The sequence below is a fragment of the Oncorhynchus kisutch genome, linkage group LG27, assembly GCF_002021735.2.
Source record: "Oncorhynchus kisutch isolate 150728-3 linkage group LG27, Okis_V2, whole genome shotgun sequence".
Taxonomy (NCBI): Eukaryota; Metazoa; Chordata; class Actinopteri; order Salmoniformes; family Salmonidae; genus Oncorhynchus; species Oncorhynchus kisutch.
The window spans coordinates 13323570-13350175 of NC_034200.2; the positions used below are offsets into that span (position 1 = coordinate 13323570).

The 26606-nt window shown below is 42.8% G+C and overlaps 2 protein-coding genes across 4 annotated transcripts; one reads left to right on the forward strand and one right to left on the reverse strand.

Moving 5' to 3' along the window:
* Positions 1-151: 151 nt before the first annotated feature.
* On the forward strand, positions 152-18269 carry LOC109871652 (ubiquitin carboxyl-terminal hydrolase 14). Of its 3 annotated transcripts, none has more exons than XM_031806686.1 (16): positions 152-239; positions 2712-2857; positions 2966-2998; positions 11289-11393; positions 11704-11807; positions 12193-12251; positions 12483-12613; positions 12818-12898; positions 12979-13043; positions 13220-13334; positions 13487-13552; positions 13671-13763; positions 13889-14017; positions 14220-14283; positions 14445-14552; positions 17232-18269. In XM_031806686.1, the coding sequence occupies exons 1-16, from the start codon at positions 194-196 to the stop codon at positions 17375-17377; spliced, it is 1491 nt and encodes a 496-aa protein (XP_031662546.1). In that variant the 5' UTR covers positions 152-193; the 3' UTR covers positions 17378-18269. The 3 variants fall into 3 exon arrangements, with proteins under 3 accessions (XP_031662546.1, XP_031662547.1, XP_020318169.1); XM_031806687.1 differs by lacking the exon at positions 152-239 and adding an exon at positions 261-367 and having other exon boundaries at positions 17232-17977; XM_020462580.2 differs by lacking the exon at positions 152-239 and adding an exon at positions 1395-1679 and having other exon boundaries at positions 17232-17999.
* thoc1 (THO complex 1) lies at positions 18266-26029 on the reverse strand. Its single transcript, XM_020462579.2, has 21 exons — positions 25895-26029; positions 25594-25667; positions 25416-25476; positions 22652-22721; positions 22388-22506; positions 22215-22263; positions 22029-22124; positions 21836-21918; positions 21619-21698; positions 21351-21459; positions 21012-21146; positions 20703-20803; positions 20496-20562; positions 20353-20403; positions 20109-20179; positions 19873-19968; positions 19582-19647; positions 19334-19417; positions 19058-19205; positions 18855-18939; positions 18266-18711 (listed from the first exon to the last, which is right to left on the reverse strand). Exons 1-21 carry the CDS (start codon positions 25943-25945, stop codon positions 18434-18436), a joined length of 1974 nt encoding a protein of 657 aa, XP_020318168.1. The 5' UTR covers positions 25946-26029; the 3' UTR covers positions 18266-18433.
* Between the last annotated feature and the right edge of the window lie 577 nt (positions 26030-26606).

Here is a 26606-nt window from a genome sequence, read left to right on the forward strand (position 1 = left end):
TCTTTTTAAGTGTGAGAACTTGCACGAATTGGTGGCTGACTAAATACTTTTTTGCCCCACTGTACAGTCATTTGTTCTGAGCAACTGCATATTGACTTGTGGCTAATGAAGTGATTTACCAATCACAGGGCTGTGATTGTAGCTAGTAATTCAACAATCACAGTACTGGGAACAGAGAAGAGGTGTGTGACGGATGAGCATCACTGTTGATTGGCAGGAAGGAAATGACAAAGCACAAGGTAAAGAAGGTTTTGAACTACTGACGTGCTGCTTTTACATTTTGGTCATTTAGCAGATGCTCTTATCCAGAGCGACTTAGTGCTTTCACCTTAAGATGGCTAGGTGAGACAACCAAATATCAGTCTTAGTAAGTACATTTTCCTCAATAAAGAAGTTAACAGCAAAGTCGATGCTAGTTGGAAAAGACAAGTGCAAGGTGTTTTTTGTGTGTGTGTGTGTGTGTGGGGGGGGGATAAGGCCGGTGTCTAGTTTTAAGATAGTCTTTGAAGAGGTAGGGTTTTCGGAAGATGGGCAGGAACTCTACTGTCCTAGCATCAGGGCGAAGCTGGTTCCTGGGAGCCAAGAGAATGGAGTTCTCTGGTTGGGATGTAGGGTTTGAGCATAGTTGTCTCATTTTTTGCCTTTGTGCTGTTGTCTGTGCCCAATAATGTTTGTACCATGTTTTGTGCAGCTACCGTGTTGTGGTGTCTTGTCGTGATGTGTGTTTTGTCCTATATTTTTATTTTTAAATCCCAGCTCCCTTCCCCGCAGGAGGCCTTTTGGTAGGCCGTCATTGTAAATAAGAATTTAACTGACTTGCCTAGGAAAATAAATGATACATTGAAGGTAGGGAGGGGTTGTTCTCCTTGCTGCTCCTTAGGCAAGCACCATGGTCTTTTAGTGGATGCATGGTCTTGTCGACTGGATGCCAGTGGAGTGTATGGAGAAGTGGAATGACATGGAAGAACTTGTGGTGGTTGAACACCAAACTGGCTGTGGCATTCAGGATAAGTTAGGGGTTTGATGGCACAATCGGGGAGCCCAGCCAACAGAGTTGCAGTAGTCCAGATGGGATTTAACATGTGCCTGGATTAGGACATACGCCCTTCCTGTGTGTGGAAAGGGGGTACTCTAACCTGCAGGAGCAAGTGACCGGGGTCATGTCCAGGGTCATGTCAAAGTTCTTTGGGAGGGGAATACCAACTGTGATGGAGAGGGGGGGGGGGGGGGGGGGGGTTCCAGGCTTGGAATTTAACAAATGGGTAGATTTAGGCTAGGGATTTGGTCAGTTTTCTAGCGATCATGATTCATCAGGAGAGTCAACCTTGGAGACGGAAACTGGTTAAATTATTTTGTGCGCGTTTTAAAAAAAAAAAAAAATGTTCAATTAAATCGGCTGTGTCTGATGTGGGAATTTGATGAGATTACAAAAATAATATTTGAACCAGGCTGTATAGCTGCAGGCAGAGCGCATCGATAATGTTTCAGCGTGCACACTGGCATGCAGTTGCAGCGTCATTGTGCGAGCTGCTTAAATGAAGTTCGTTGACGGTGTAGCTAGCTGACTAGCTAGTCCGAAACATAACGTAGCCACCTGCACCAGACAGCGAATTCGCGTCCCGGCGACTGGAATTGGACATTAACAAACAAAATTGCCTAAAATATGCCCGTGTTTTCAGGTATGTTAACCCTATAACGTGACCACTTCCCTTGATAATACTTTTCCCGGAACTATTTATACACGTGTTTTAGTGATCATTATTGGAACGCTAGCAATTTAGCATCATAGGCCGACAAAAATAACCGATTCGGGAGTGTTCTCCGATTTTAAGAAAATACTCAATTAAAAACTAACCAACTATTTACAAGCTAACTAGCTAAACCAGATCCGTGTTGGTTTTGTGGACATAACTACCAAACGAAATAACTAATTTAGCCTACGGTATCTAGCTATTAACGTACATATGTTATGTTATGCTAACAAATTCCATCAGCATCACTAACTTCCTGCACTCATGTCAATATTTAGCTAACTACGTTAGCCTACTAACTGCTAAACCAGCCAGATAGACTCTGTGACAGTTCATATCTAGCTATGAAAACTCTGCTGCAACGTTTGCACGTTTTTTTGGGGGGGGGCCAGATGTAGCTAAACAAGTACCTAGTCAAACGTTAGCCAATTGGTTACAGCTAAATGTATGGATTTTTTTGTGATTCTTTTGCTAGCCAGGTAACTAATTAGCAAGACAGTTATGGTACTTAGTAAGAGAGTTTAGCTAGCTACAGGTTAGCTAGTATGCTAACGCTTTATCAGCACAGTAACGTTAGCCGCAGTGGTTCACTTGCTTATGTTCGACTAACGTTAACATTATGGATGTACTTAATGTTAAAACAATGTAACTGAAAAAGGTTACATCACATCAAGGAAGCTTGCCAGCCTTCATTATCCCTAAAATCTAGATAGCTAACGTTAGCATATAAGGTGAGGGTGGACATGTCTATTTAGCAGGTGATCAAGACTAACATAACCAAAACATTCGACTCCTATTTCAAGCCATTCTCTGCATCGCAAAGGTTATCACTATAACATATGATTGTGCTGTATCATTCATGACTTGACAAGACATGATGCATCAGAGATGCCCTCCACTCCCACATGCCGGCTTGGTTTTCACATATACCTGTGTTTTGTTTCTCTTTTATTTCCTCAGTGAATGTGAAATGGGGAAAGGAGAAGTTTGATGCAATAGAGCTGAACACAGAAGAACCTCCAATGGTCTTCAAGGCTCAGCTCTTTGCCTTGTCAGGGGTACAACCAGAGAGACAGAAGGTTATGGTCAAGGGAGGCACACTCAAGGTAAAGTTGCTGTCACGTTTTAGTTTACAATCAATGAATTTGGACCACAGGTAATCAATACATGAATTATTTCCAATAATACTTAGTCATTTGTGTATATATTTTTAGGATGATGACTGGGGAAACATCAAATTGAAGAATGTAAGTATAGTCTGAGTTTGTTATGAAATAATAAAAATAATAAAAAGATATCACACACACTGGATAGCTGCAGTAAAATGTGTTGTTTTACAGGGTTAGCCATAATAGTTTTGTAATGAAACAGCAGGGAGCAGGTCTCGAACCCTCGACCTTCTATCCCGAGGTCCGGCGCGCTATCGACTGTGCCGCAAAAGCATGCTCGTGCGGCAGGGTCGATATCCGCGCTCATAAACCCAGGGTCGTTACACTACTCCCTCCTTTCAAAGAGCCAAGCACACGCACTGTCGTGGATGCAAGCTCCGATCCCACTTCTGACGCCAGTGTAATGAAACAGCAGGGAGCAGGTCTCGAACCCTCGACCTTCTAGCCCGAGGTCCGGCACTATGCCGCAAAAGCATGCCCGTGCGGCATGAGCGATTTCTGCGCTTATAAACCCAGGGTCGTTACAGTATGGAGCAAATTAAATGTTAATGGTCGCATACACATTTAGCAGGTGTTATTGCAGGTGTAGAGAAATGTTTGTGTTCCTAGCTCCAACAGTGCAATTATATCAAACAATACACACATCTACACAGTAATAGACTGGAATGAGGAAATATTAGGGCGAGCCATATCAGATGGGTCAATAACAAATAAAGATTTCAAAATGCGCGGGGGTGTGGTGTGTGTTAAATGCTAGTTAAGTTCTTTCTACTTTCATTAGTTGTTGAAATATACAGTACCAGTCAAAGTTTGGACACCTACTCATTCAAGTTTTTTTATTTTTTACTATTTTCTACATTGTAGATTAAATAACACATTGAATCATGTAGTAACCAAAAAAGTGTTAAACAAATCCCAAAATATTTGAGATTCTTCAAAGTAGCCACCCTTTGCCTTGATGACAGCTTTGCACACTCTTGGCATTCTCTCAACCAGCTTCACCTAGAATGCTTTTCCAACAGTGTTGAAGGAGTTCCCACATATGCTGAGCACTTGTTAGCTGCTTTTCCTTCACTCTGCTGTCCAACTCATCCTAACCCATCTCAATTGGGTTAAGGTCAGGTGATTGTGGAGGCCAGGTCATCTGATGCAGAATGCTGTGGTAGCCATGCTGGTTAAGTGTGTTTTGAATTCTAAATAAATCCGTGTCACCAGCAAAGCACTCCATCACACCTCCTCCTACTTGCTTCACGGTGGGAACCACACATGCAGAGATCATCCGTTCACCTACTCTGCGTCTCACGGTTGGAACCAAAAGTCTCAAATTTGGACTCATCAGACCAAAATAAGTTTTCCACCGGTCTAGTGTCCATTACTCGTGTTTCCTAGCCCAAGCAAGTCTCTTCTTCTTATTGGTGTCCTTTAGTGGAGGTTTCTTTGTAGCAATTCAAACATGAAGTCCTGGTTCATGCAGTGTCCTCTGAACAGTTGATGTTGAGATGTGTCTATTCCTTGAACTATGAAGCATTTATTTGGGCTACATTCTGAGGTGCAGTGAACTTCAATGTACTTATCCTCTGCGGCAGAGGTAACTCTGGGTCTTCCTTTCCTGTGGCGGTCCTCATGAGAGCCAGTTTCATCATAGCGCTTGATGGTTTTTGCGACTGCACTTGAAGAAAATTTCAAAGTTCTTGAAATGTTCCGTATTGACTGACCTTGATGTCTAAAGTAATGGACTGTCGTTTCTCTTTGCTTATTTGAGCTGTCTTTGCCATAATATGGACTTGGTCTTTTACCAAATAGGGCGATCTTCTGTATACCCACCCCTACCTTGTCACAACACAACTGATTGGCTCAAACGCATTACGAAGGAAAGAACTTCCATATATTACCTTTTAACAAGGCACACCTGTTAGTTGAAATGCATTCCAGGTGACTACCCCATGAAGCGTGTTGGGAGTGCCTAGAGTTAGCAAAGCTGCCATCAAGGCAAAGGGTTCTTACTTTGAAAAAATCTAAAATATTTTTGGATGTAACACTTTTTTGGTTACTACATCATTCCATATGGGTTATTTCATAGTTTTGTCTTCACTACAGAAAATAGTAAAAATAAAGAAACATTGAATGAGTAGGTGTGTCCAAACTTTTGACTGGTAGTGTACATACACAAGATTTAGTCACCGAAAAAGAAAAAAAAATCCATGCATTTTGAATTTTGATTCATATTATTTCTCCATGAATGTCATTCGGTGTAACAATAATGGATTTTCTAATTATTTAGCAGTATTAACATTCAGCTGTTTATAGATAGTAATTGTATCTCAACAAACATGTACTGCTTCGAAAATCAAAATTGCATCATAATTAATATCATACATTTTGGCCTTTCTGAACATTTTAGCACCCAAAATGTCATACTCAAAAGTGAAAAAAGCTGAACAATTTCAAAAAATTATTTTCTGTAATGGGCTAAAGATTGTTATTGTTTCCTCTGCTTGATTAAACAAAATTATGTAAATGACGTAGAGAAACTGCTTTACACTGTCTGACTGTGGCATCGTTATATCGAATGACATACTGTGAGATTCCACATGGGATGATCCTTAGACTGGCTCAGCAACAAAAATGTACTTCTAAAATGAGAGGCACTGGCAGTCAGTTTTAATCTGGTTTGTAAGGTAAATTGAGAAAAGTCATATGAGAACTCCTAATTAATATGACATGAAGGGAAAGGGGATACCTAAGTCATTTAACCCAACCTCTGAATCAGAGAGGTGCGGGGGGGCTGCCTTATAGCATTTTGATTGAATAACATTCTCTGCAAAATGTGATGAACTTGGATTGAAAATCGAATGAATAAAATCCTGGTTGACATTTTATCCTACTGACAAGACTGAGGATGATATGGAATAATGACACTCCATGTTTATCATTTGGAATGTTGGTTTAAAACTTAAATGCATAACTATTTTTTTAAATAACTTTATATTTTCTCTTCACATTTGACTTTTATATGGTCTTGTAACCATCACTTTAAGTCGAGATACAAAATACCCAGTCTGGTGAACTCCCCGTTTTAGGTGGAGCCTTTGAGTTATCACCTCTTTGAATTGTTTCCAGTCAGGGCTGCGTAGTTTTGAACTTCGATTGGTGGATGGCTCTGGCTCTGAGGTGACTGCTTTCACGTCAGTAAAAGATCACATCGCTTCTGGCCACATGTCTCAGTTCTTCCCAACGTTTGTCTCCTGCAGCTCACCTCAATTTCATTCCTCACTGGATCAAGGACTTGTCCAATGAAAGGTTGGTCATCATACATCATGGTGTTCTACAGCTTGCAAGCGTCCCCCTTTTTCCTCCAAACACAACGATGGTCGTTATGGCCAATCGTTTTGTTTCATCCAACCAGAGGACATTTCTCCAAAAAGTATGATCTTTGTCCCCATGTGCAGTTGCAAACCGTAGTATGGCGGTTTTGGAGCAGTGGCTTCTTCCTTGCTGAGCGACCTTTCAGGTTATGTCGATTATAGGACTCGTTTTATTGTGGATATAGATCATGTTGTACCTGTTTCCTCCAGCATCTTCACAAGGTCCTTTGCTGTTCTGGGATTGATTTGCACTTTTTGCACCAACGTATGTTCATCTCTAGGAGACAGAACACGTCTCCTTCCTGAGCGGTATGACAGCTGCGTGGTCCCATGGTGTTTATACTTGTGTACTATTGTTTGTACAGATGAACGTGGTACCTTCAGGCGTTTGGAAATTGTTCACAAGGATGAACCAGACTTGTGGAGGTCTACAATTTCTTTTTCTGAAGTCTTGGCTGATTTCTTTTGATTTTTCCCATGATGTCAAGCAAAGAGGCACTGAGTTTGAAGGTAGGCCTTGAAATACATCCACCAATACACCTCCAATAGGCTAATTGACATCATTTGAGTCAATCAGAAGCTTCTAAAGCCATGACATCATTTTCTGGAATTTTCCATTCTGTTTTAAAGGCACAGTCAACTTAGTGAATGTAAAATTCTGACCCACTGTAATTATGATAGTGTATTATAAGTGAAATAATCTGCCTGTAAACAATTGTTGGAAAAATGACTTGTGCCATGCACAAAGTAGATGACCTAACCGACTTGCCAAAACTATAGTGTATGTAAACTTCCAACTACAACTGTATGGTGGCCTGCTTTCTGCTCCCACCAAAATGGAAAGCCTGAACCTCTGTTTGCAATTTACATGCATAGTTTTCTGAGAAGTCCACGTGAACAACTACTTCATTGTCACCGATGATTTCCTTAAGATTTGGGCACTCAACTTGATGAAGCCAGATGAAATGGTGCTTGGCGAGCATGTCGAGTTTTTGATTCAGGCTTTTGTTCAGATCCTGCCATGTTCCTGTTTTTTGTTGTTTCCACAAAGGTTGTGAATGTCTTCTTCATTGCTGGTATTCTCTTTCATATTACTGCCATGTTGTATTTACCTAACTGTAAGGGCTTGTTGCTCAGGGTGCTCCTCAAGATTTTCACCATCCATGGAGTGAGGTTCATCACAGCATGCATCTGCCCAAAAAAATTCCCAGTCACTTAACTGCATCACCACTAATACCTTGCTTTCCTGCTCAGAAGCCACTCTACCCTAACTTGTGGATCTGTGTTCTTCCGGGCCCTGAACTTGCAGTCGTCTCTTTGTTGGATAGAGGCATCTATAAGGACATATTTCCTCGACATCATCAAAACTGTTGTGATAGAGCATGAATAAAATATTATGATAATTAAGTGCTTATGACTTGAATAGGTCACTTCACTAAAAAAGAAAATTACCATGTCATTACTTTTGTCTTTCACAATGTAATACATAGACAATATGTATCTTAACACATAAAGGTACATGTTACTAATTAAACTTACAAATATACACTACATTCCGTAAAAGCTTAAGAATAGAAAAACTTTGTCAGGCGGAGTAACGAATGACGTGGTATAACAGTTATACAGAATGACATAATCGTTACTCTGTATGACAAACAGTTAACTTATTCTACAGGAAATTGCTTGGCCACATATGGAAAATATACCATTAAGAAACTGTAGATCAAGGTCATTGTATCTTTCACATCAAATATGCCATTTTAGAATAAAACAACATTCTACATGTTTTTTTTTATAGGTATTTTACCGTATGCCACAGGATTTTGTATCATAGTGCACCAGTGACCGAAAATGTGAAATGATCATTTTCAGGGGAGACTTACTGACCTTGCTGTGTGGGGGTCCTTCTGGCTCTTCTTTCTGATGCAATATACGGTCGTGACCATCGCAAAGCATTATGGTCTGAAATGGCTCATGGATGTCTGTTATATTGAATGAAATCCCAAAGTAGGGACCGAAGTCTTCAAGCATAAAAATGTAATGAAGTTTCCCAAACTTTTTATAGTCCCGTACCCCTTCAAACATTCAACCTCCAGCTGCATACCCCCTCTAGCACCAGGGTTAGTGCACTTTCAAATGTTGTTTTTTGCCATCATTGTCGGCCTACCACACACACGCACACACTATATGATACATTTTTTAAACATATGAGTGAGTTTTTGTTACAAACCTGCTCGTGGGAAGTGACAAAGAGCTCTTATAGGACCAGGGCACCAATAATAATTTTGCTCTTTATTTAGCCATCTTACAGGCTACTCAGGCAAGGAAAAAAAACTCACCCAAATGTGTAGCCCCGTTGGAAAATATAAATTTACTGTTTGAAAATGTGAAGAGTTTAATTTAAATGTATTTTTATTTTTAATGTGAATAATTTTATTTTGCATTGCGTACGAGTACCCCAGTTTGGGAATACCTGATCCATACAGATGCCCATACAGAGGAGGTTATTAGCTCTTTTGCTCCCTAAGTTCCTATTATTCGTAATGAGTACTCTTATAAGCTGATATATAGGGGAAGGTTACATCTTATAGTGCAGTGTTTATAAAAGTATTTTTACAATACCGAAGATATGTTTCGGACACAAATGGACACGTCACAACTTTGATGGGATGTATAGACAATGGATAGAATATGTGGTATATCTGAAAAATATGTAGGATAGAATAGTATATGTACAGCAATAGTTAAATAGGATAGGCCTTGACTAGAATATAGTATATGCATATATGAATTCGGTAAAACGGTATGTAAACATTAAAGTGACAAGTGTTCCATGTTTATGTACAGAGGTCAGCAGCCTCTAGGGTGCAGGGTTGACTAAAGGTCAAGGCAGGGTACTGGGCGGAGGCTGGCTAGTGGTGACTATTTAACAGTCTGATGGCCTTGCGGTAGAATCTGTTTTTCAGCCTGTCGGTCACAGCTTTGATGCACCTGTACTGACCTCGACTTCTGAATGGTAGCGGGGTGGCGGAGGTCCTTGATGATCTTCTTGGCCAGTTGTGCAGACCGCACCACCCTCTGGAGAGCCCTGCGGTTGCGGACGGTGATACAGCCTGACAGGATGCTCTCAATGTTGCATCTGTAAAAGTTTGTGGGTATTAGGGGCCAAGTCAAATTTTTCACCCTGCTGAGGTTGAAAAGGTGCTGTTGCACTGCCTTCACCATACTGTCTGTGTGGACCATTTCAGATTGTCAGGGATGTGTATGCCGAGGAACTTGAAGCTTTTCACCTTCTCACTGTGGCCTCGTTGATGTGGTTCGGGGCGTGCTCCTTCCTCTGTCTCCTGAAGTCCACTATCAGCTCCTTCATTTTGTTGGGAACACAGGAGGGTGGCTGTGCACCCACCCTTGTGGGACCCCTGTGTTGAGGATCAGTGTAGTGGAGGGGTTATTGCCTATCTTCACCTCCTGGGGGGCGGCCCGTCAAGAAGTCCAGGACCCAGTTGTACAGGGCGAGGTTCAGACTCAGGGCCCTGAGCTTAATGATGAGGTTCGAGGGTACGATGGTGTTTAAGGCTGAGCTGTAGTCAATGAACAGCATTCTTACATAGGTATTCCTCTTGTCCAAATGGGATAGGGCAGTGTGCCTTGCTCAAAGGGCACATTGACTGTAATTGCTATGACGATACCAATATCACTTTTTTTCAATGGCAATCATCAAATCAAAATCAAATTTATTTAAATAGCCCTTCGTACATCAGCTGATATCTCAAAGTGCTGTACTGAAACCCAGCCTAAAACCCCAAACAGCAAGCAATGCAGGTGTAGAAGCACGGTGGCTAGGAAAAACTCCCTAGAAAGGCCAAAACCTAGGAAGAAACCTAGAGAGGAGCCAGGCTATGTGGGGTGGCCAGTCCTCTTCTGGCTGTGCCGGGTGGAGATTATAACAGAACATGGCCAAGATGTTCAAATGTTCATAAATGACCAGCATGGTCCTATAATAATAAGGCAGAACAGTTGAAACTGGAGCAGCAGCACGGTCAGGTGGACTGGGGACAGCAAGGAGTCATCATGTCAGGTAGTCCTGGGGCATGGTCCTAGGGCTCAGGTCCTCCGAGAGAGAAAGAAAGAGAGAATTAGAGAGAGCATATGTGGGGTGGCCAGTCCTCTTCTGGCTGTGCCGGGTGGAGATTATAACAGAACATGGCCAAGATGTTCAAATGACCAGCATGGTCGAATAATAATAAGGCAGAATAGTTGAAACTGGAGCAGCAGCACGGCCAGGTGGACTGGGGAGAGCAAGGAGTCATCATGTCAGGTAGTCCTGGGGCATGGTCCTCCGAGAGAGAGAGAGAGAGAGAGAGAGAGAGAAAGAGAGAATTAGAGAACGCACACTTAGATTCACACAGGACACCGAATAGGACAGGAGAGGTACTCCAGATATAACAAACTGACCCTAGCCCCCCGACACATTAACTACTGCAGCATAAATACTGGAGGCTGAGACGGGAGGGGTCAGGAGACACTGTGGCCCCATCCGAGGACAGGGCCAAACAGGAAGGATATAACCCCACCCACTTTGCCAAAGCACAGCCCCCACACCATGGAAACACGAAGCAGTCATAACTCTTTGGTCATTTAAAAACCTGCTGTATGTAAAATATTGTGTGTTTATTGCTTGAAAAAATAAATATGTGACACTGGATGACAGCTGTTTGTTTCCAACATTATGGCTATTGTCCTAAAGAAGTCAAATGCGCTTCGGGTTTTGTTTCCTTGCCACGAGATTAGCGAGTATCGCGGTACAGGTGTCGCCCCGGCCCTACTATCGACGTCAGTATTGTGCAAAGTAGGCTATGATATATTGGCTGATTTCATTGTCATTTTAGTGGGATGGATTTATGATGCATGTTATCTAACCTAATGCTGCTGGCGATTACCATCTCCAGTTATCCGATGGAATGCAATGTGACACTTTTTCTCCTCTCCCCTCTCCTCCCCAGGGGATGACTCTGTTGATGATGGGCTCAGCCGAGGCCCTGCCCGAGGAGCCTGCAGTCAGGCCCATGTTTGTTGAGGACATGACTGAAGACCAGCTGGCCTCAGCTGTGAGTTCATGTTCACTAGCTGGCTCTTTAATAGCTATGTCGAGTACTGTTTTCAAGCTGGCTCTCAGGGCCAGTGTCTAGTCCGTCTGGAACTGTATGATATGTTCAGGCTAATGCCTTCCACAGTGCTATGAACGGCCACAGATGTCTGTCATTTCTACTAGCCCTGATGGAAATTGAGACTGTACAATGTATGACTTAGTCGTTGGATGTGTTTGTTTTAATGGAATCGATGCTGCCTGGGTTTGCCAGCGCAGGCAGTCATAGAGAAACTAACCCAATTTTGCTTGTTGTCTGATCCGATGTGTAGATGGAGATGCCTTGTGGACTGACCAACCTGGGCAACACCTGCTATATGAACGCCACAGTGCAGTGTCTTCGCTCCGTGCCAGAGCTCAAAGGAGCCCTCGGAAGGTGGGCCCTTGATATTGCATTAACGCCAATCTGTGAAGATGCAATCAACGTTTGTTGGATCTATAGCGTTGATGATAAAATAGGTTTCTTATTCATTTGATATCTATGCAATGATACAACTGAGAATTAGATCACACAGGCTTCGTTAGAGTTGGGACGATAAACTGAAAATTACAGACAACCACATTGCACCACATTGCCTTCTTACCGATGGTCAGTGATTTTGTTACTCAACGTTCCTGCAGATTTTCGGGTTGTTCTAAAACCATTATTTGGTCAACAATAATAGCCTATGCATTATGTTGATTCCTGTTATGAAAGTATCTGCCTGTCCCTGTTTGGCTGGCTTTGCTCTTACTTATTATCCCTCTGTCTCCCTCTACAGGTATACAGGTGCTCTGCGGTCCTCTGGGGCCAGTGTACCATCCCAGTACATCACAGCAGGTTTGTCATTTCCCTTTTGTCTCTGTATGTTTTTTTTTTATATATATCATTGTGCCACTGCCTTTTTTGTTATCTGCTAGTGTAGATGGTAATAGTAGGACTCGGTGAGTCAGGGCATGGTGCAGGCTACACCAGCGTTGTGGGCCACATACTATGAACTGCTTTGTATAAAAGAGGCACCTGTTAAATGGCCATGTTAGAACTGCTAAATTACCATTTTATTCCCCCCAGCCCTCCGTGACCTCTACAAGATCATGGACAAGACCTCCTCCAGCATACACCCCATCATCCTGCTGCAGTTTCTGCACATTGCCTTCCCCCAGTTCGCTGAGAAGGGAGATCAGGGACAGTACCTCCAGCAGGTGAGACCATGGCCTCTGACTGGCACCAGTCAGTCACTCACTCACCATCAGAAGATGCCGCTTTGCGATCACTGCTTGGTACTGCACATCCTATACTCCAATGAACCACATTGATTGCTACGTTTTTTGTTGTTTTTTGTTGATACTAAAAGTGGTCTGAAGAGTAGAAATGAGCTTCATTTGTCAATTTCTGCCCCTCTCTAGGATGCCAACGAGTGCTGGTTGCAGATGATGAGGGTCCTTCAGCAGATGTTGGAGCCACAAGACACAGATTCTCCCATGGAAGTATGTGTAAATGGAAGTATGTAAGCTATCAAGCTAGTTACAGATGTGAGTGTTGTCCTAACTTTCTCCTCCACCTCCAGACTGAGAGTGGAGCTGCCAAGAAGAACTTCATTGACCAGTATTTTGGAGTGGAGTTCGAAACCACGTATCCTGGCAGTCTGAACATCTGATACATTGGAGTTCAGATGAGTGCATGACCTATTAGGGAATGGAGAATGGCTTCCAAATTGTTATATTATTTCAACAAACCTTTGCTCTCTCCTCCCAAGAATAAGTCTCCTGTCTCTCTCTCTCAGTTCCTTCCTTAACCCCTCTCCACAGTATGAAATGTACAGAGTCTGAGGACGAGGAGCCTGCCAAAGGTAAAGAGAGCCAGCTCCAACTCAGCTGTTTCATCAACCAGGAGGTCAAGTACCTGGCCACTGGCCTCAGGCTGGTGAGTAGTACCACTGCAACTCACAATCACATGCACAGGAACACAGACACATGCACAGCCCGCACGCACACCGTGAGGTCTCCAATGTGGTCGGTCACCATGGCAACACTGATCTAATCCCCATCACGTGTCTCTTGTTTCTTTCTCTTCAGAGACTGCAGGAAGAAATCACCAAGCTGTCTCCGTCTTTGCAAAGAAATGCCCTGTACATAAAATCTGTAAGTTTGGCATGGGCCCCTAAGGTTTTTATAAACCACTGAGAGGGTGTGGCATTTGTTTTATTGTTATGTACTTTTTTAGTTGGTTGGTTCACTTGGCCTCCCTTTCTTCGTCTAGTCTAAAGTCAGCCGCCTCCCTGCCTACCTAACCATTCAGATGGTTCGATTTTTCTACAAAGAGAAGGAGTCTGTCAATGCAAAAGTCCTTAAGGTATGTATTCTGATGTTATAGGAATGTCCTCCTAATCGATGGGATTATCATCAGAATACTGTTGCAAGTGGAAGGAAGAATATTGTCTTGATGCTTTTCTTCCCCCCATTGGCTTAATGTTCCAGGATGTAAAGTTCCCACTGATGCTGGATGTGTATGAGCTGTGTACCTCGGGGCTGCAGGAGAAGATGGTGGCCGTTAGGTCAAAGTTCAAGGAGATTGAGGACAAGAAGCTGGAGAAACAGTCGCAGAAGGTAGAAATGAATTGAATGGCTTGTCTACTTTGTCCGTCGCGAATCAGCTTTGAACTGCAAATGTATACTCTACGAAAGTAGACCTAAACCTCCAAGAAATGCATTGCTCAGTGTTGTTCCCTGACCAAACAAAGTAATTCAGTGTGAACGAACATTAGTGTAGTCCGATTAGCTTACATTGTTCCCTTTGTGCATCAAACAGGTGGAGAGAAAAGTGGGAGACGAGCCGAAAGAAGTGAAATACGAGCCCTTTTCATTCGCCGACGGTTGGTTACTTTACATCATATGGATTTGTGGCCTGCCCCTACAAACAAGGCATCAGTCAGTCATTCACACACACACACACACACACGTGTAAGGGATAGTTTGTTACACACGGTAACTTAAGGAATATGTTTCTAAGCGTGTGCCTGTCTATTGCCTGCAGACCTGGGCTCTAACAACAGTGGCTACTACGACCTGCAGGGAGTGCTGACACACCAGGGCAGATCGAGTTCCTCCGGACACTACGTCGCCTGGGTCAAGAGGAAAGAAGGTGACCTCGATAGCATTAAGAAAAGAGTCTCTGCACACAAAACGTTTTCAGTCACAGTAGACCTTCATCAAAGCATACAGCCAGACAATGAGTAGCTGTGTAAGAGGCCAGTCAGTCAGTGCAATCGACATGATTCATAGATGTCAGTCTGTTCCTTAAAGGGATAGTTCATCCAAATTACAAAATGGTATGTTGGTTTCCTTACCCTGTAAGCAGTCTATGGATAAGATGTGACAGCAATCCATGCTTTGTTTTAGTTTCTTTAGCGACGTTTTTTGGTTTTGCACTGTTACCAAATGCTAACGTTTTTGCATTTGTGGCACAAATTCCATTCACAGGGTGTCCGCGAGTCCTTAAAGTCTAAAAAAGTAAATTTATCTGATTTAAAGGCCTTAAGTCTTAATGTATTACATTCTGTTTTCACAGGTCTTAAAAAATGTGACGTAGATGACTACAGTGTTACCGTTATTGTGCCGCTGCTTAATTGTTGCCTCCATGGCAACAAAAAAGATTTGAACATGAAATAATACTCTAGGCCACTTTCAAGATCTTAGAGCAATCCATATGCGCGTCGTGTGTGTGCACGTCGTGTGTGTGTGCGCGCCGTGTGTGCGCGCGTCGTGTTTGTGTGTGTGTGTGTGCGCGCGTCGCGCGCGTGTGTGTGTGTGTGTGCGCGTCGCGTGTGTGTGCGTGCGTGCGCGTCGCGTGTGTGTGCGTGCGTGCATGTCGAGTGCTAGACAGGCCGTTGCCAGGGGAGAGAGCAAAGTAACCTATACAATTTGATAGACATCAACACTCACTAGAGCCCGGACGGTAACTTGAAAATTATCGACACCTGACATTGCCCTCTTAAGCAATTTTGCTTACGTGAGTAATTTCGGTGGTTAGTCTACACAATATTCCTGCAGCTTTTTTGGGTCCTAAAACCATTCTTTTGTCAGGTTAATGTCCATATTTCGCTGATGGCTCTCACCCCCTTTCCCCCCTTTGCACACGGAGTGAAGGGAGAGATGCATTCTGATAAGAGCTTGCATAGCCTACTGAAATTTTAAACTGCAATTTTTTTTAAATTGTTAAAACGATCATACAAATGAAATCATAAAATGACGAACTCACAATTCCGTGATGATCCTGTGTATGACCGATAGATTGAACTGCATTGCTCCCTATCACAGTCCTGGCTACCTACCAGATTGCGCTCGCCTTACTGCTGTCCACCACCGACTCAGCAACAATGGTAGTTAATGCCTTTACATTTTGAGTTCCCACTTCCTCAAGTGGTAAATAGTGCTACATAGAGCCATGGCTACATGGAACTCTATTCCACATCGGGTAACTGATGCAGCAGTAGAATCAGATTTTTTTTAAACAGATACAAATACACCTTACGGAACAGCGGGGACTGTGAAGAGACACACACAGAAGTATAGTCGTGGCCTGAGGGGGCACACTTAATGTTTTGTGAGAAGTGTTATCAAATGTAATGTCATATTTTTATTGTATATAACTGCTTTAATGTTGCTGGAACCCAGGATCCTTAATAAATACAAAAAGGCCCCTTAGTTCCAGTGAAGGGATATTTTAATCCTACAGCATACAATGACATTCTAGACGATTATGTGCTTCCAACTTTGTGGCAGCAGTTTGGGGAAGGCCCTTTCCTGTTTCCGCATAACAATGCCCCATGCACAAAGTGAGGTCCATACAGAAATGGTTTGTCAAGATTGGTGTGGATGAACTTGACTAGCCTGCACAGAGCCCTGCCCTCAACCCCATCGAACACCTTTGGGATGAATTGGAACACCAACTGAGAGCCAGGCCTAAATTACCCCACATCAGTGCCCGACTTCACTCATGCTCTTGTGGCTGAATGGAAGCAAGTCCCTGCAGCAGTGTTCCAACATCTTGTGGAAAGCCTTCTCAGAAGAGTGGAGGCTGTTACAGCAGCAAAGGGGGGACCAACTCCATGTTAATGCCCATGATTTTAGAATGAGATGTTCGATGAGCAGGTACCCACATACTTTAGGCCATGTAGTGTATGTGACTTTGTTGAGCTTAATCTATTTGAGATACTTTTGGATGATTTGGTCATGATGCAGTGAAAAATGCTAATATCGGTCCCATGACTTGAATGGGATTCATACCACAAAGGCTAAAACGTTAGCATGTAGAAAGTGCCAGGGAAACAAAATCAAAGCATGGATTTCTGTGTTATACCTTGTCTATAGACTGCTTACAGGGTAAGTAAACCAACATGTAATTTGGGTGAACTATCCCTATAAAGGAATAGTTCACCTCAGTCAGTTCAACACAACCAGAGGGTGTGGGATATGGACCCAGATACGTGTAGACCACTTGAGGTCTGAACACATTGATTTTGGGGATCTAACTCATGGCGATATGATGTAGCCACATAGCAGCCGGACGAACGGCCGATATTGCAGATGAGCGCAATACAACATGATGCACTCGAGTATATGCGTATGTACACTTTCTGCTGCAACGTGGTAGTTGCGGGACCAAAACATCAAAAGTTTATCCTCGCGTTTCACGCTCTTATTTGTCGTGGAAGTCTGCCCGATATTGCTGTTTACCTTGTGCATTGCAGACTGTATTAATTAACATATATTTTTATTGAGGTTCAGGTGAATAATATAACTCATGTTTTTCCCATCATAGATGAGTGGGTGAAGTTTGATGACGACAAGGTAAGCGTGGTATCTCCAGAAGATATACTGAGGCTGTCCGGTGGAGGAGACTGGCATATAGCCTACGTTCTACTATACGGACCAAGACGACTGGAAATACTTGAAGAGCAACAGTAACCAACCTTAACACAAATAAAATCTAGCCAACCTACACACACACATGCCATTTCCAAGCACTGTCTACTCTGTGTAGATGTGCAATAAATTCTGGGTGTCTACAAAAATGGATTACCTTATTTTTTTATTTATTTTTTACTTTTTGACACATGCTTGTATACCCATCCAGCATCATGAGGTAGTTTATCAAAGCAAGGTCTTAAATGGTTTATTATAAGAGCCAGGCCATCTCTGGACTGGATCCTTGAGAGGTTTTGCTAGATTTAGTTCTGCAGTTTCATTAATTAAATGTTTTATAAACATTGTATATATTTAAAGCCTTGAACAAGGTGCTTATGTCATAACTAATCTGCTTGTACAGAAGTCTTTGGCCAAGCAACATTGTTTTAAGGTGTCTTGAGATACCCTGAATCTTCACTTAAAATAAAATGTATTGGAGAACCCCCCCCGCATCATACAAGCAGTTCAACATCTCTGCTGTGAAACTGTGACTATAACGCTTCACTATTACATGCAGTCATTATCCTGCCAACTACGATGTGTAAGAATGACGGTCTCTGTAATAAGTTGACATTGCTTTTCATAAATGGTCAAAGTAAACTGTTTTGATTCATTTAAAGAGGGAAATGTGTGATTGCTACATCCATTTATTTTTTTACTTTTATTGATACGCCATGAGCTCAACTTGATCAGAACCCAAATTTTACTTCACTGTGAACATGCTTAAATGATCATGGATGGTCAGTCCTTGCATCCATAGTTATGGGGGTGTCAAGTGCTAGTTAAAATACATTGGGGGTGGGGGGGGTTGAGGTGCCTCATTTGTGTTATGAATCTAAATGCCCTTCCTGTATGGCTAGAAGACATTACAATAAAGTATACCGTGTCTTGAGGGGTCGAAGTAGAGCATTTATTTAGAAAAAAGATTTATTGAAGATTTTAGGACAAAATGACAGTTCATGCCCCTTGAGCATAACTACAGACCAACATAAGGAAAGCCTTGACAAGTCAGGGAGGGAGGGGAACATTAAAAGAGGAATAGATGGGGGGGATGATCTATGTCTCATTGAGGATGTCTGCGATCTTGGGGAAGCCAGCAGCGTTGAGGGCTGTAACCAGGCTCTCAACGGTGGCCTGTGTCCCCTCGCGGTCCTGCCAGGCCACCAGCAGCAGCTTGGCCTGCATGTCCACATCCTCGCTGTCTGTCTCAATCTCCCGGATCTCTGCGGCCTTTATCTCCAGCTGGCCAGCCAAGGTCTTCCACTGGGCACCCAGCTTGGCTGCTATCTCATCCATCTGCTGGTTGGACACCAGCTTGTTCTGCATGCTCGGACCTGGGGGCACACAAAATGAAGGAATTAATCAGGTGATGATTTTGTAAAATCAAAAAGATATTAGACAACATAAAAAAATATTTTACAACTAACTCATAATATCTAGATGATATAGACTTCAGTCTTATGAAGTTAGAACGCACTGTCGTTGCTCTCCTTGAGTAGGGTGTCACTGTTGTCTTCATCGTCTTCCTCCCCGGTCTTTATCTCCTCAGACGGAAGGTCCTTCTGTGAAGACGGGGAAAAGGGATCAATCAAGAGTGAGGTGGAGACATGGACGCCAAGATGACCACCTAAGTCGTCATGAAATGTTTGAGTAGCCATGGTTCCAGACAAGACTTCTCACCGGCAGCTCCTTGGCCAGTTTGATGACCATGCTCTCTAGGTAGTCGGCCAGGCTCTTGAACTGCTGGTTGGTAGGCTGGAAGAAGTGAGGACTCCTCCTGGACAGCAGACGCAGGGCTCGCCATCCATAGTTAGAGTTATGAACCACCCTACGTGACATGGAGGGTGGAGGTTAGTTGAAGAATATCGCATCAGAACACTTTTCTCATGGCAGGATCTTTCTTTACACCATTGGTTAGGTCTTTGGGCAATCATCAGTTCCAAATCATTTGCATACTTGTATTCATTTTCCACCATGTTGGCTGGGTCTGCCTGTTCAATGGCCTCTTCAAAGAAATCCTCCAGAGAAGGCATAAACTCCCTGTCGAAAATACATTTACATTATGTAGGGTCAACAAACAGTTGACTGAAAAAAACATTTTTTGAACCGGGTGAACAACAAGCAAGTTATACACAAAAACCTTCCATGTAGGTATGTGATCTTTGTAAATTTGACCAGCTGCACAGTGGCGCATGATCATTCACCTGCTCTCGGACTGACAAGCCGCCATATTGTCGTGGTTCAGATTCCAAAGTCTCGTGAGTTCATCACTGCAAGAAAAGAAACGCGTGTGTTTTGGCAAAGCCAAGTGCAAGAGAAGCTGAGTCACTCGTTAAGACTTTTCATCAAGACTCCCAAATGTGAGGGCTAGACATTGTCAATCATCCTACTGGGCATATAAACCGTCCTAAACCAATGATGGTTTTGGAGAACACATGACTAGGCTGTCCCAGTTATCACTGCCATACAGAGGACAAGTTAGAATTGCTACTTACTTCCCCATGAAGACCTTCCTGTCAGGGCCTTTACCCAGGAAATCTTCTGGAGCTTGTCTTTTCCTCGTGGGTCTCTTGGGTTTGTCATCTACTGGTCTGGGGGGGGGGGGGGGGTACATTTGTATCGTTCATGAGGTTAACGCTGTATATATTCCTCATTTGAATGTATGATATGAGTTTTCAATTTGTACTTTGTCTTGACAATGAATATTTTTTACAACATAGGGTTTCCATACCGGTCCTTCACAAAGCTCGGACATCCCTCATTTTTCCACGAGTTCCAGTTCTCCTCTGTGTTTAAGACATGCTGTCAAAATATAAGAGGACTTTAAAACGGTCATCGTCATCAATAACCCTTTACCGGTCTCACCTTGGCTTGTCAAACAGTTGGCCACGTGTTGTGATGTTACTCAGAAAACGTTTGAACGAGCAGGAATTACAAAGATGTCCGGAACACCAGAATATTCAGACTAGTCTTACCTCGACCATGGTGGCAAACTTGTCTCCATCAGGTGGGATCTCTTTGAGAAGCTACATGGAAACAAGTTAGACAGGATAGTACAACATGCCCAACAATGTGCCATCTCCGGACTAGAGAGAAATAGGAAAAAAAACACACAGACCTGGTACACCAGTTTGGTGGTCTCCTCCATCCACGAACACTGGTCATCATTCAGGATACAACTGGAGCTGTGGCAACAGACAAATAGTTAGGCAAACCAGCAGTCAAAGCGTATTATGGATTTTACTACGACGTACGTCTTCTGCCAGACAAACTGCCATAGGGTATGACGGAGTGGCACGGGGGTCATCTTTTTGGGCCATCTCACCTTTTGAACTTGACCTGTCCCTTGAGGTACTGGAACAGGACAAGGTACTGCAGGAGGATGTGTCGTCGGAAGTTACTGTCACTGAGCTGCAGGTCCATTAGCTAGATGGTCAAAAAGAGACTCAGCGTATGAGGGGATCCGTTTAAACAAGTCGAGGCACAGAGTTGCACATAATGACGACTTATTTGGGACGCAAGGTGATTTTGTCAACCAAGTGACTCTGCACTCTCACTGCAATGTAGTCTATCTCAAACACCCATGCATAGATCTATTCTATTCTTTTATGATTAGGAGGGTGGGATATGCAACCTTCTCGCTGGTGAGGAACTTGGCGAAGTAGACGTGGTCTCCTCCCGCTGTCCTCAGCTCCTCCAGCTTCCTCTTCGAAGCCTGCATGTCGTCCAGCTTGAAGCTCTTAAACACCGCCAACGTCTCATCTGAATACTACAGACAACATACAGAACATTTCCATGAACTCAAACATATTTTCACGGTCTTCTCGAAAGGAACAAACATGGTCAGTGTGTTTTGAACAATAAACATTTTAAAGCAAAGTGTCATACTTTTAGTCAGATAAAAAAATTATTAATAATTTTAAAATGGCCTACAATTATTTTAGAAGGAAAGGTTAGATGGCAGAAGAGTCACCTTGAGGAAAGTAATCCAGGAGAACTTTTCGTAACACTGAACAGGGTTTCTAAAGTAGTCCTGCAGGGTCCAGAACTTCCTGTATAGGTTGTAGTCAATGGGGATGGAACTACGAACAAAGGGAGCAATGTCATAGGTGGAAACCTGTTTAAGCAAGCTGTAAAAAAGATGTTCAACAAAAGTTTTTGGCATAGGGCTCTATGTAATAGCTATGTTCATGATGATTCCAAGCATTGTGATAGATAGAACAAGGACTCATGTTGCTAACCAAGGTGCAGGTGCACCAGGTTCCTCATCTCCCATCTCCCCCTCCTCCACCTCCATCCCATCCTCTTTTTCCTCTGTGGGCTGTAAAATACAACAGAGTTAGTGTTGAGGGTTAATTCATCGTTAACACATACAACAGCACACATACAATATGTATAATATCATTTCAACAGCTCACACGCTATACAGTATCTGTAATCCTTAGAACGAGGCCTTACCCTTTGACCGAGAGTGCTTTCCTGCTCGTTTTTGTTGAACACTGTGATGTTGTCGAGATTAAACTGGCTCTGCAAGTTCAGACCTGAAACACACATAGGAACACATAAAAGCACACGAGGGTGTCCACATCCACGATTAAACGCAAATTAGCTTCGTTCCTGTAGTGATTTGAGATCCATGTAATCCTCTCACCTGATTTCTCCGACAGGGGGAAGAGACGAGCCAGGAACAGCTGGATCCGACCACAGAAGACTGTGTTCTGAGACTTGGACAACCTCCTCAAAAGATCTGCAGGTTCAGAAGGTGTTTCATGATGGAATATCTGCACATATCAAGGGAACAACAACAAACAAACAAACTTTGTGACTTTATCCTCACCATTACACATCCTTAACAGGTAGTTCTTCCCAGCAGTGTAGAAGGAGTTCTGGAAGTGAGAGGAGAAAGTATTATTGGCGTTACTTCCTCAATACCCAAAGGAAAGATCTTCTGGAGTTACATTGAAGGTACTTTTAAAAACGGCGCAGAGAAACGCAGACTAAGCTACTCACAGACTTCCAGGTGGAGACATTCTCTTCAACAAAGGAGAAGATCTTATCACACTGGTCAAGAGGTAGACAGTCCAGAATATCTCCCAAAAGTAGGAAAGGAGTAGTGGCGGAGCAGATACCTGCAAGGACAAGGGACTTTACTACACAACTACAACATCATTTGCTGTCCGACATGTATATCAATTAAATACTAAGGAGGTAGAACAGAGGTAGATGTAACGATGCTATGAAGTGACGCTCAGCCTCACTGAGCCTGCTGCTTACCTTCAGTGACTCCATCAATGCTGAGATAGATGAGAGACAGGAAGTCATCGACAAGTGCTTTCTTTTCCACCTGTAGAAGAAAAGGAGAGAAAGGGAGAATGTTACTCGACTCCAGCTATAGCTCTCACTAATTATTCGTAAAGCATATTGAGCATAAACATGACCACGTACTAGCAGTATACCTATATTAACTGTAGAAACCAAGCAAGATACAAAATGGATAAGGCCAAATCCCAACATTATATAGACACCGTTAATGACAACTTACATCAGCCTCAGAAACTGTGGAACATTTTTAAAAGGACATTGGCCCAAAAACTCCCCATAAAGTAAAATCCTGCAGTATTGGCCTGGATATTGATGTTTTAACCAGGCAAAGGTTGCAAATTATTTGACCACTTTTACATTTCCCAAGGATCTCAAAACAGCCCGGGTGGTTCCACTCCACAAGAAGAGCAGTAGAACAAATGTGTCTATCCTCAGCACCTTATCCAAAGTTGTTGAGAGATTAGTTTTTAATCAACTTGAGGCATACCTTGAGCAAAAACTTCTTTATGAACTACAATCTGGCTTTAGAACAGCTCATTCCACTGATACTTGCATTACCCACCTTTTTGACCACATTAAGCAGGAAAGTGAGAAGGGGAACTATACAGGTAGGGTCATGTTAGACTTGCAGAAAGCTTTTGACACTGTGGACCGTGATATTCTCCTGATTCTCCTCCATCAGTGCTCAGACTGTCCGCAATAGGCTGAGAGGTGCTGGACTGAGGGCTTGCAGGCCTGTTGAAAGGCAGGTCCTCAGCAGACATCACCGGCAACAACGTCACCTATGGGCACAAACCGACCGTCGCTGGACCAGACAGGACTGGCAAAAAGTTAGCTTCACTGACGAGTCGCGGTTGTGTCTCATCAGGGGTGATGGTCGGATTCGCGTTTATCGTTGAAGGAATGAGCATTACACGGAGGCCTGTACTCTGGAGCGGGATCGATGTGGAGGGTCCGTCATGGGGCAGTCTGGGGCAGTGTGTTACAGCATCATCGGACTGAGCTTGTTATCGCAGGCAATCTCAACACTGTGCGTTATAGGGAAGACATCCTCCTCCCTCATGTGGTACCCCTCCTGCAGGCTCATCCTGACATGACCCTCCAGCATGACAATGCCACCAGCCATACTGCTCGTTCTGTGCGTGATTTCCTGCAAGACTGAAATGTCAGTGTTCTGCCATGGCCAGCGAAGAGCCCAGATCTCAATCCCATTGAGTACATCTGGGACCTGTTGGATCAGAGGGTGAGGGCTAGGGCCATTCCCCCCCAAAATGTCCAGGAACTTGCAGGTGCCTTGGTGGAAGATTGAGGTAACATCTCACAGCAAGAACTGGCAAATCTGGCGCAGTCCATGAGGAGGAGATGCACTGCAGTACTTAATGCAGCTGGTGGCCACACCAGATACAGACTGTTACTTTTTATTTGGACCCCCCTTTGTTAAGGGACATATTATTCCATTTCTGTTAGTCACACGACTGTGGAACTTGTTCAGTTTGTGTCTCAGTTGTTGAATCTTATGTTCATACAAATATTTACACATGTTAAGTTTGCTGGAAAAAAACGCAGTTGACAGTGTGAAGACGTATCTTTTTTTGCTGAGTTTAGTTTACATAGAGGAGACCCTGAGTAAGGAATTGCATTTTGTTAGAGATGGTTTGTCTGACAACGAACTGTCACTACATTTGGGATAAACGTAGCTTTCCTAGGGCTGACAGGGTAACGGTAAACTGTGCAGGCAAGGAGATTGAATCTAAAACAAGTGCATCTTGGTGTCCCTAGATCAATCACTTTCTGGAGACCTGATTGCTGCTAAAATTCTTTCTAAAACTGAAAACATATTGAAATGTTTATATCGTAACACTAGATACTTTAACATTAACGTTAAGAAACTGCTTGTCTTAACCTTTATTCCGTGTCATTTTGTTTATGCCTTCTCTGCTTGGTCTAGTGGGCTATCAAAAAAGCTGAAAAGAGAATGCAGGTCATGCAAAATAATGTTATCAGGTATATGCTGAATGTCCCCCTTAGGACCCACATAGGGGTACAGGAGTTCTGGAAGATGAGCGTGTTGTCTTTGGAGTCCAGAGTGGACAAACTTAAACTTAAGCATATGTTTGACATCTTAAAATGATCACGCCCCAGGTTATATGAAAAACCACATTGATAATGGTCTATTTTGACCAAATAATTTTTACTCCCTTTGTCAATTCATTGTTTTATTTTATACAGTTTTGCTGCAGTTACAATACCAGATCTAGTGTTATGTCTTGTAAAATCCCAATAGTAAACAGTACCGCGAGGAGCACGTTTTTCCATACAGGCATTTGTCTATGGAATAGCCTTCCCTTGGAGATCAATTGTAAAAAGCAACATTTTTCATTTGAACAAGGTTGTTTAAGTAAGGGAAATCACTCCACTGCCGGTCAGGTGTATAGGTATGATGGGCAATTAATAGATTGTTTTAATGTGAAATGAATATGGTTTATTTTCAAGGTTAGGGAGAAGTGCAGTGAATAGTGGCACTTTTTTGGACGTCTATATAAATGTATGTACTTTTGTCTCGTCTTTAAATCATTATGTGACCACTTTGGAAGAAAACATTTGAATTAATACTTTCAAGTCATATCCTCTAGGTCCACATTGTGCATTTTGTTGTATATGTCTGTTGACCCAAATAAATTCAATATACTATAGATAAAATACACTTTCAACTTACAATCTGCTCCTCCAGGACCTGCCTTAGAGCTTGGTCAAGGGTGGTCTTCTTCTCTGTCTCACTGTGGAGAGACAAGTAGGCAGGCACGGTCATGAGGTGGGCAGAAGAGGCATAGCCTAGAGATCATTTAATTAATATAGTCCGTTAGCTAGCTAACGTTTGTATTTACTTAACGTACTTTCCAGTGATCTGGTTGAATGCGTTTATCAAAGGTTTGCTGGTTTTGTTGTCCAACGCACTTCTGGTTGCGGCCTAGGTGAGATATATAACAAATCAACAAAGAATACTAGTTTAGTTTTCTTGAGACTACACATAATCTGCCAACGTTATCTAGCTAGCTAGCTAACGCGTGGCTAATGTAATGAATCATGCTCGGCTTGCAAAGTTATTGTAAGCGTTTCTAAAAAAGATGTGATAAACAACTTCATTTAAGCATAGGCGAGATTCTGAAATACACCATATTGAAGACAAGTTCTTACAGTAAATGTATCTTTTGCATCGTTGAAGTTGAATAAGATCGGAGGAGACATAGCTATTTCCTCACAATAAGCGTGACCCCGACGGAAGTTTTAGATCCGGTTCAAATGGGGTGCATTCAGGATGGCAACATTGAAACGCATGGTTCAAAAAGTAATGTTACAGTTATGTAACAGAAATACAATTTACTTATTGAGTCTTCTGCTCATCCGGTATTTAGATTTTGTGACGTATGCTTGTCAAAGTTTACTAGGAAGATCATCATAAACACAGGTATAAATTGAAAACCATCGTCAACTCACTGTTAAAAACGAGGCATAGGCATTGCAAAATCCAATACATTGCTGGCCTTTAGATATTGTGCAAAAACGTTGTTTTATAACCAGTTCAACATGGATGATTTATCGTGTATTCCCTGGATGTTAATTGTAATTAATAGCCTACTTATTGATGGAGGTGTAGTTTTACATGAGGCCAGATGATGGCACTAATACACCTCTAAAATGGAACAACCATTACATGCGCGTGCTCTCCGTGAGTGCAGTCTCATTGTCTGAATGACTGCATGTTCCGCATGTTCTGCCCTCAGTCGGGCTGTAGTCTATGACAGGATGACGTCAAATGATTCAACCCTAGGAACATTGTCCCCATCTCCCAGTTCTCAGACCGCACATTTCCTGACATTTAAAATAATCTCAAGTCTTTTGAAAGCTT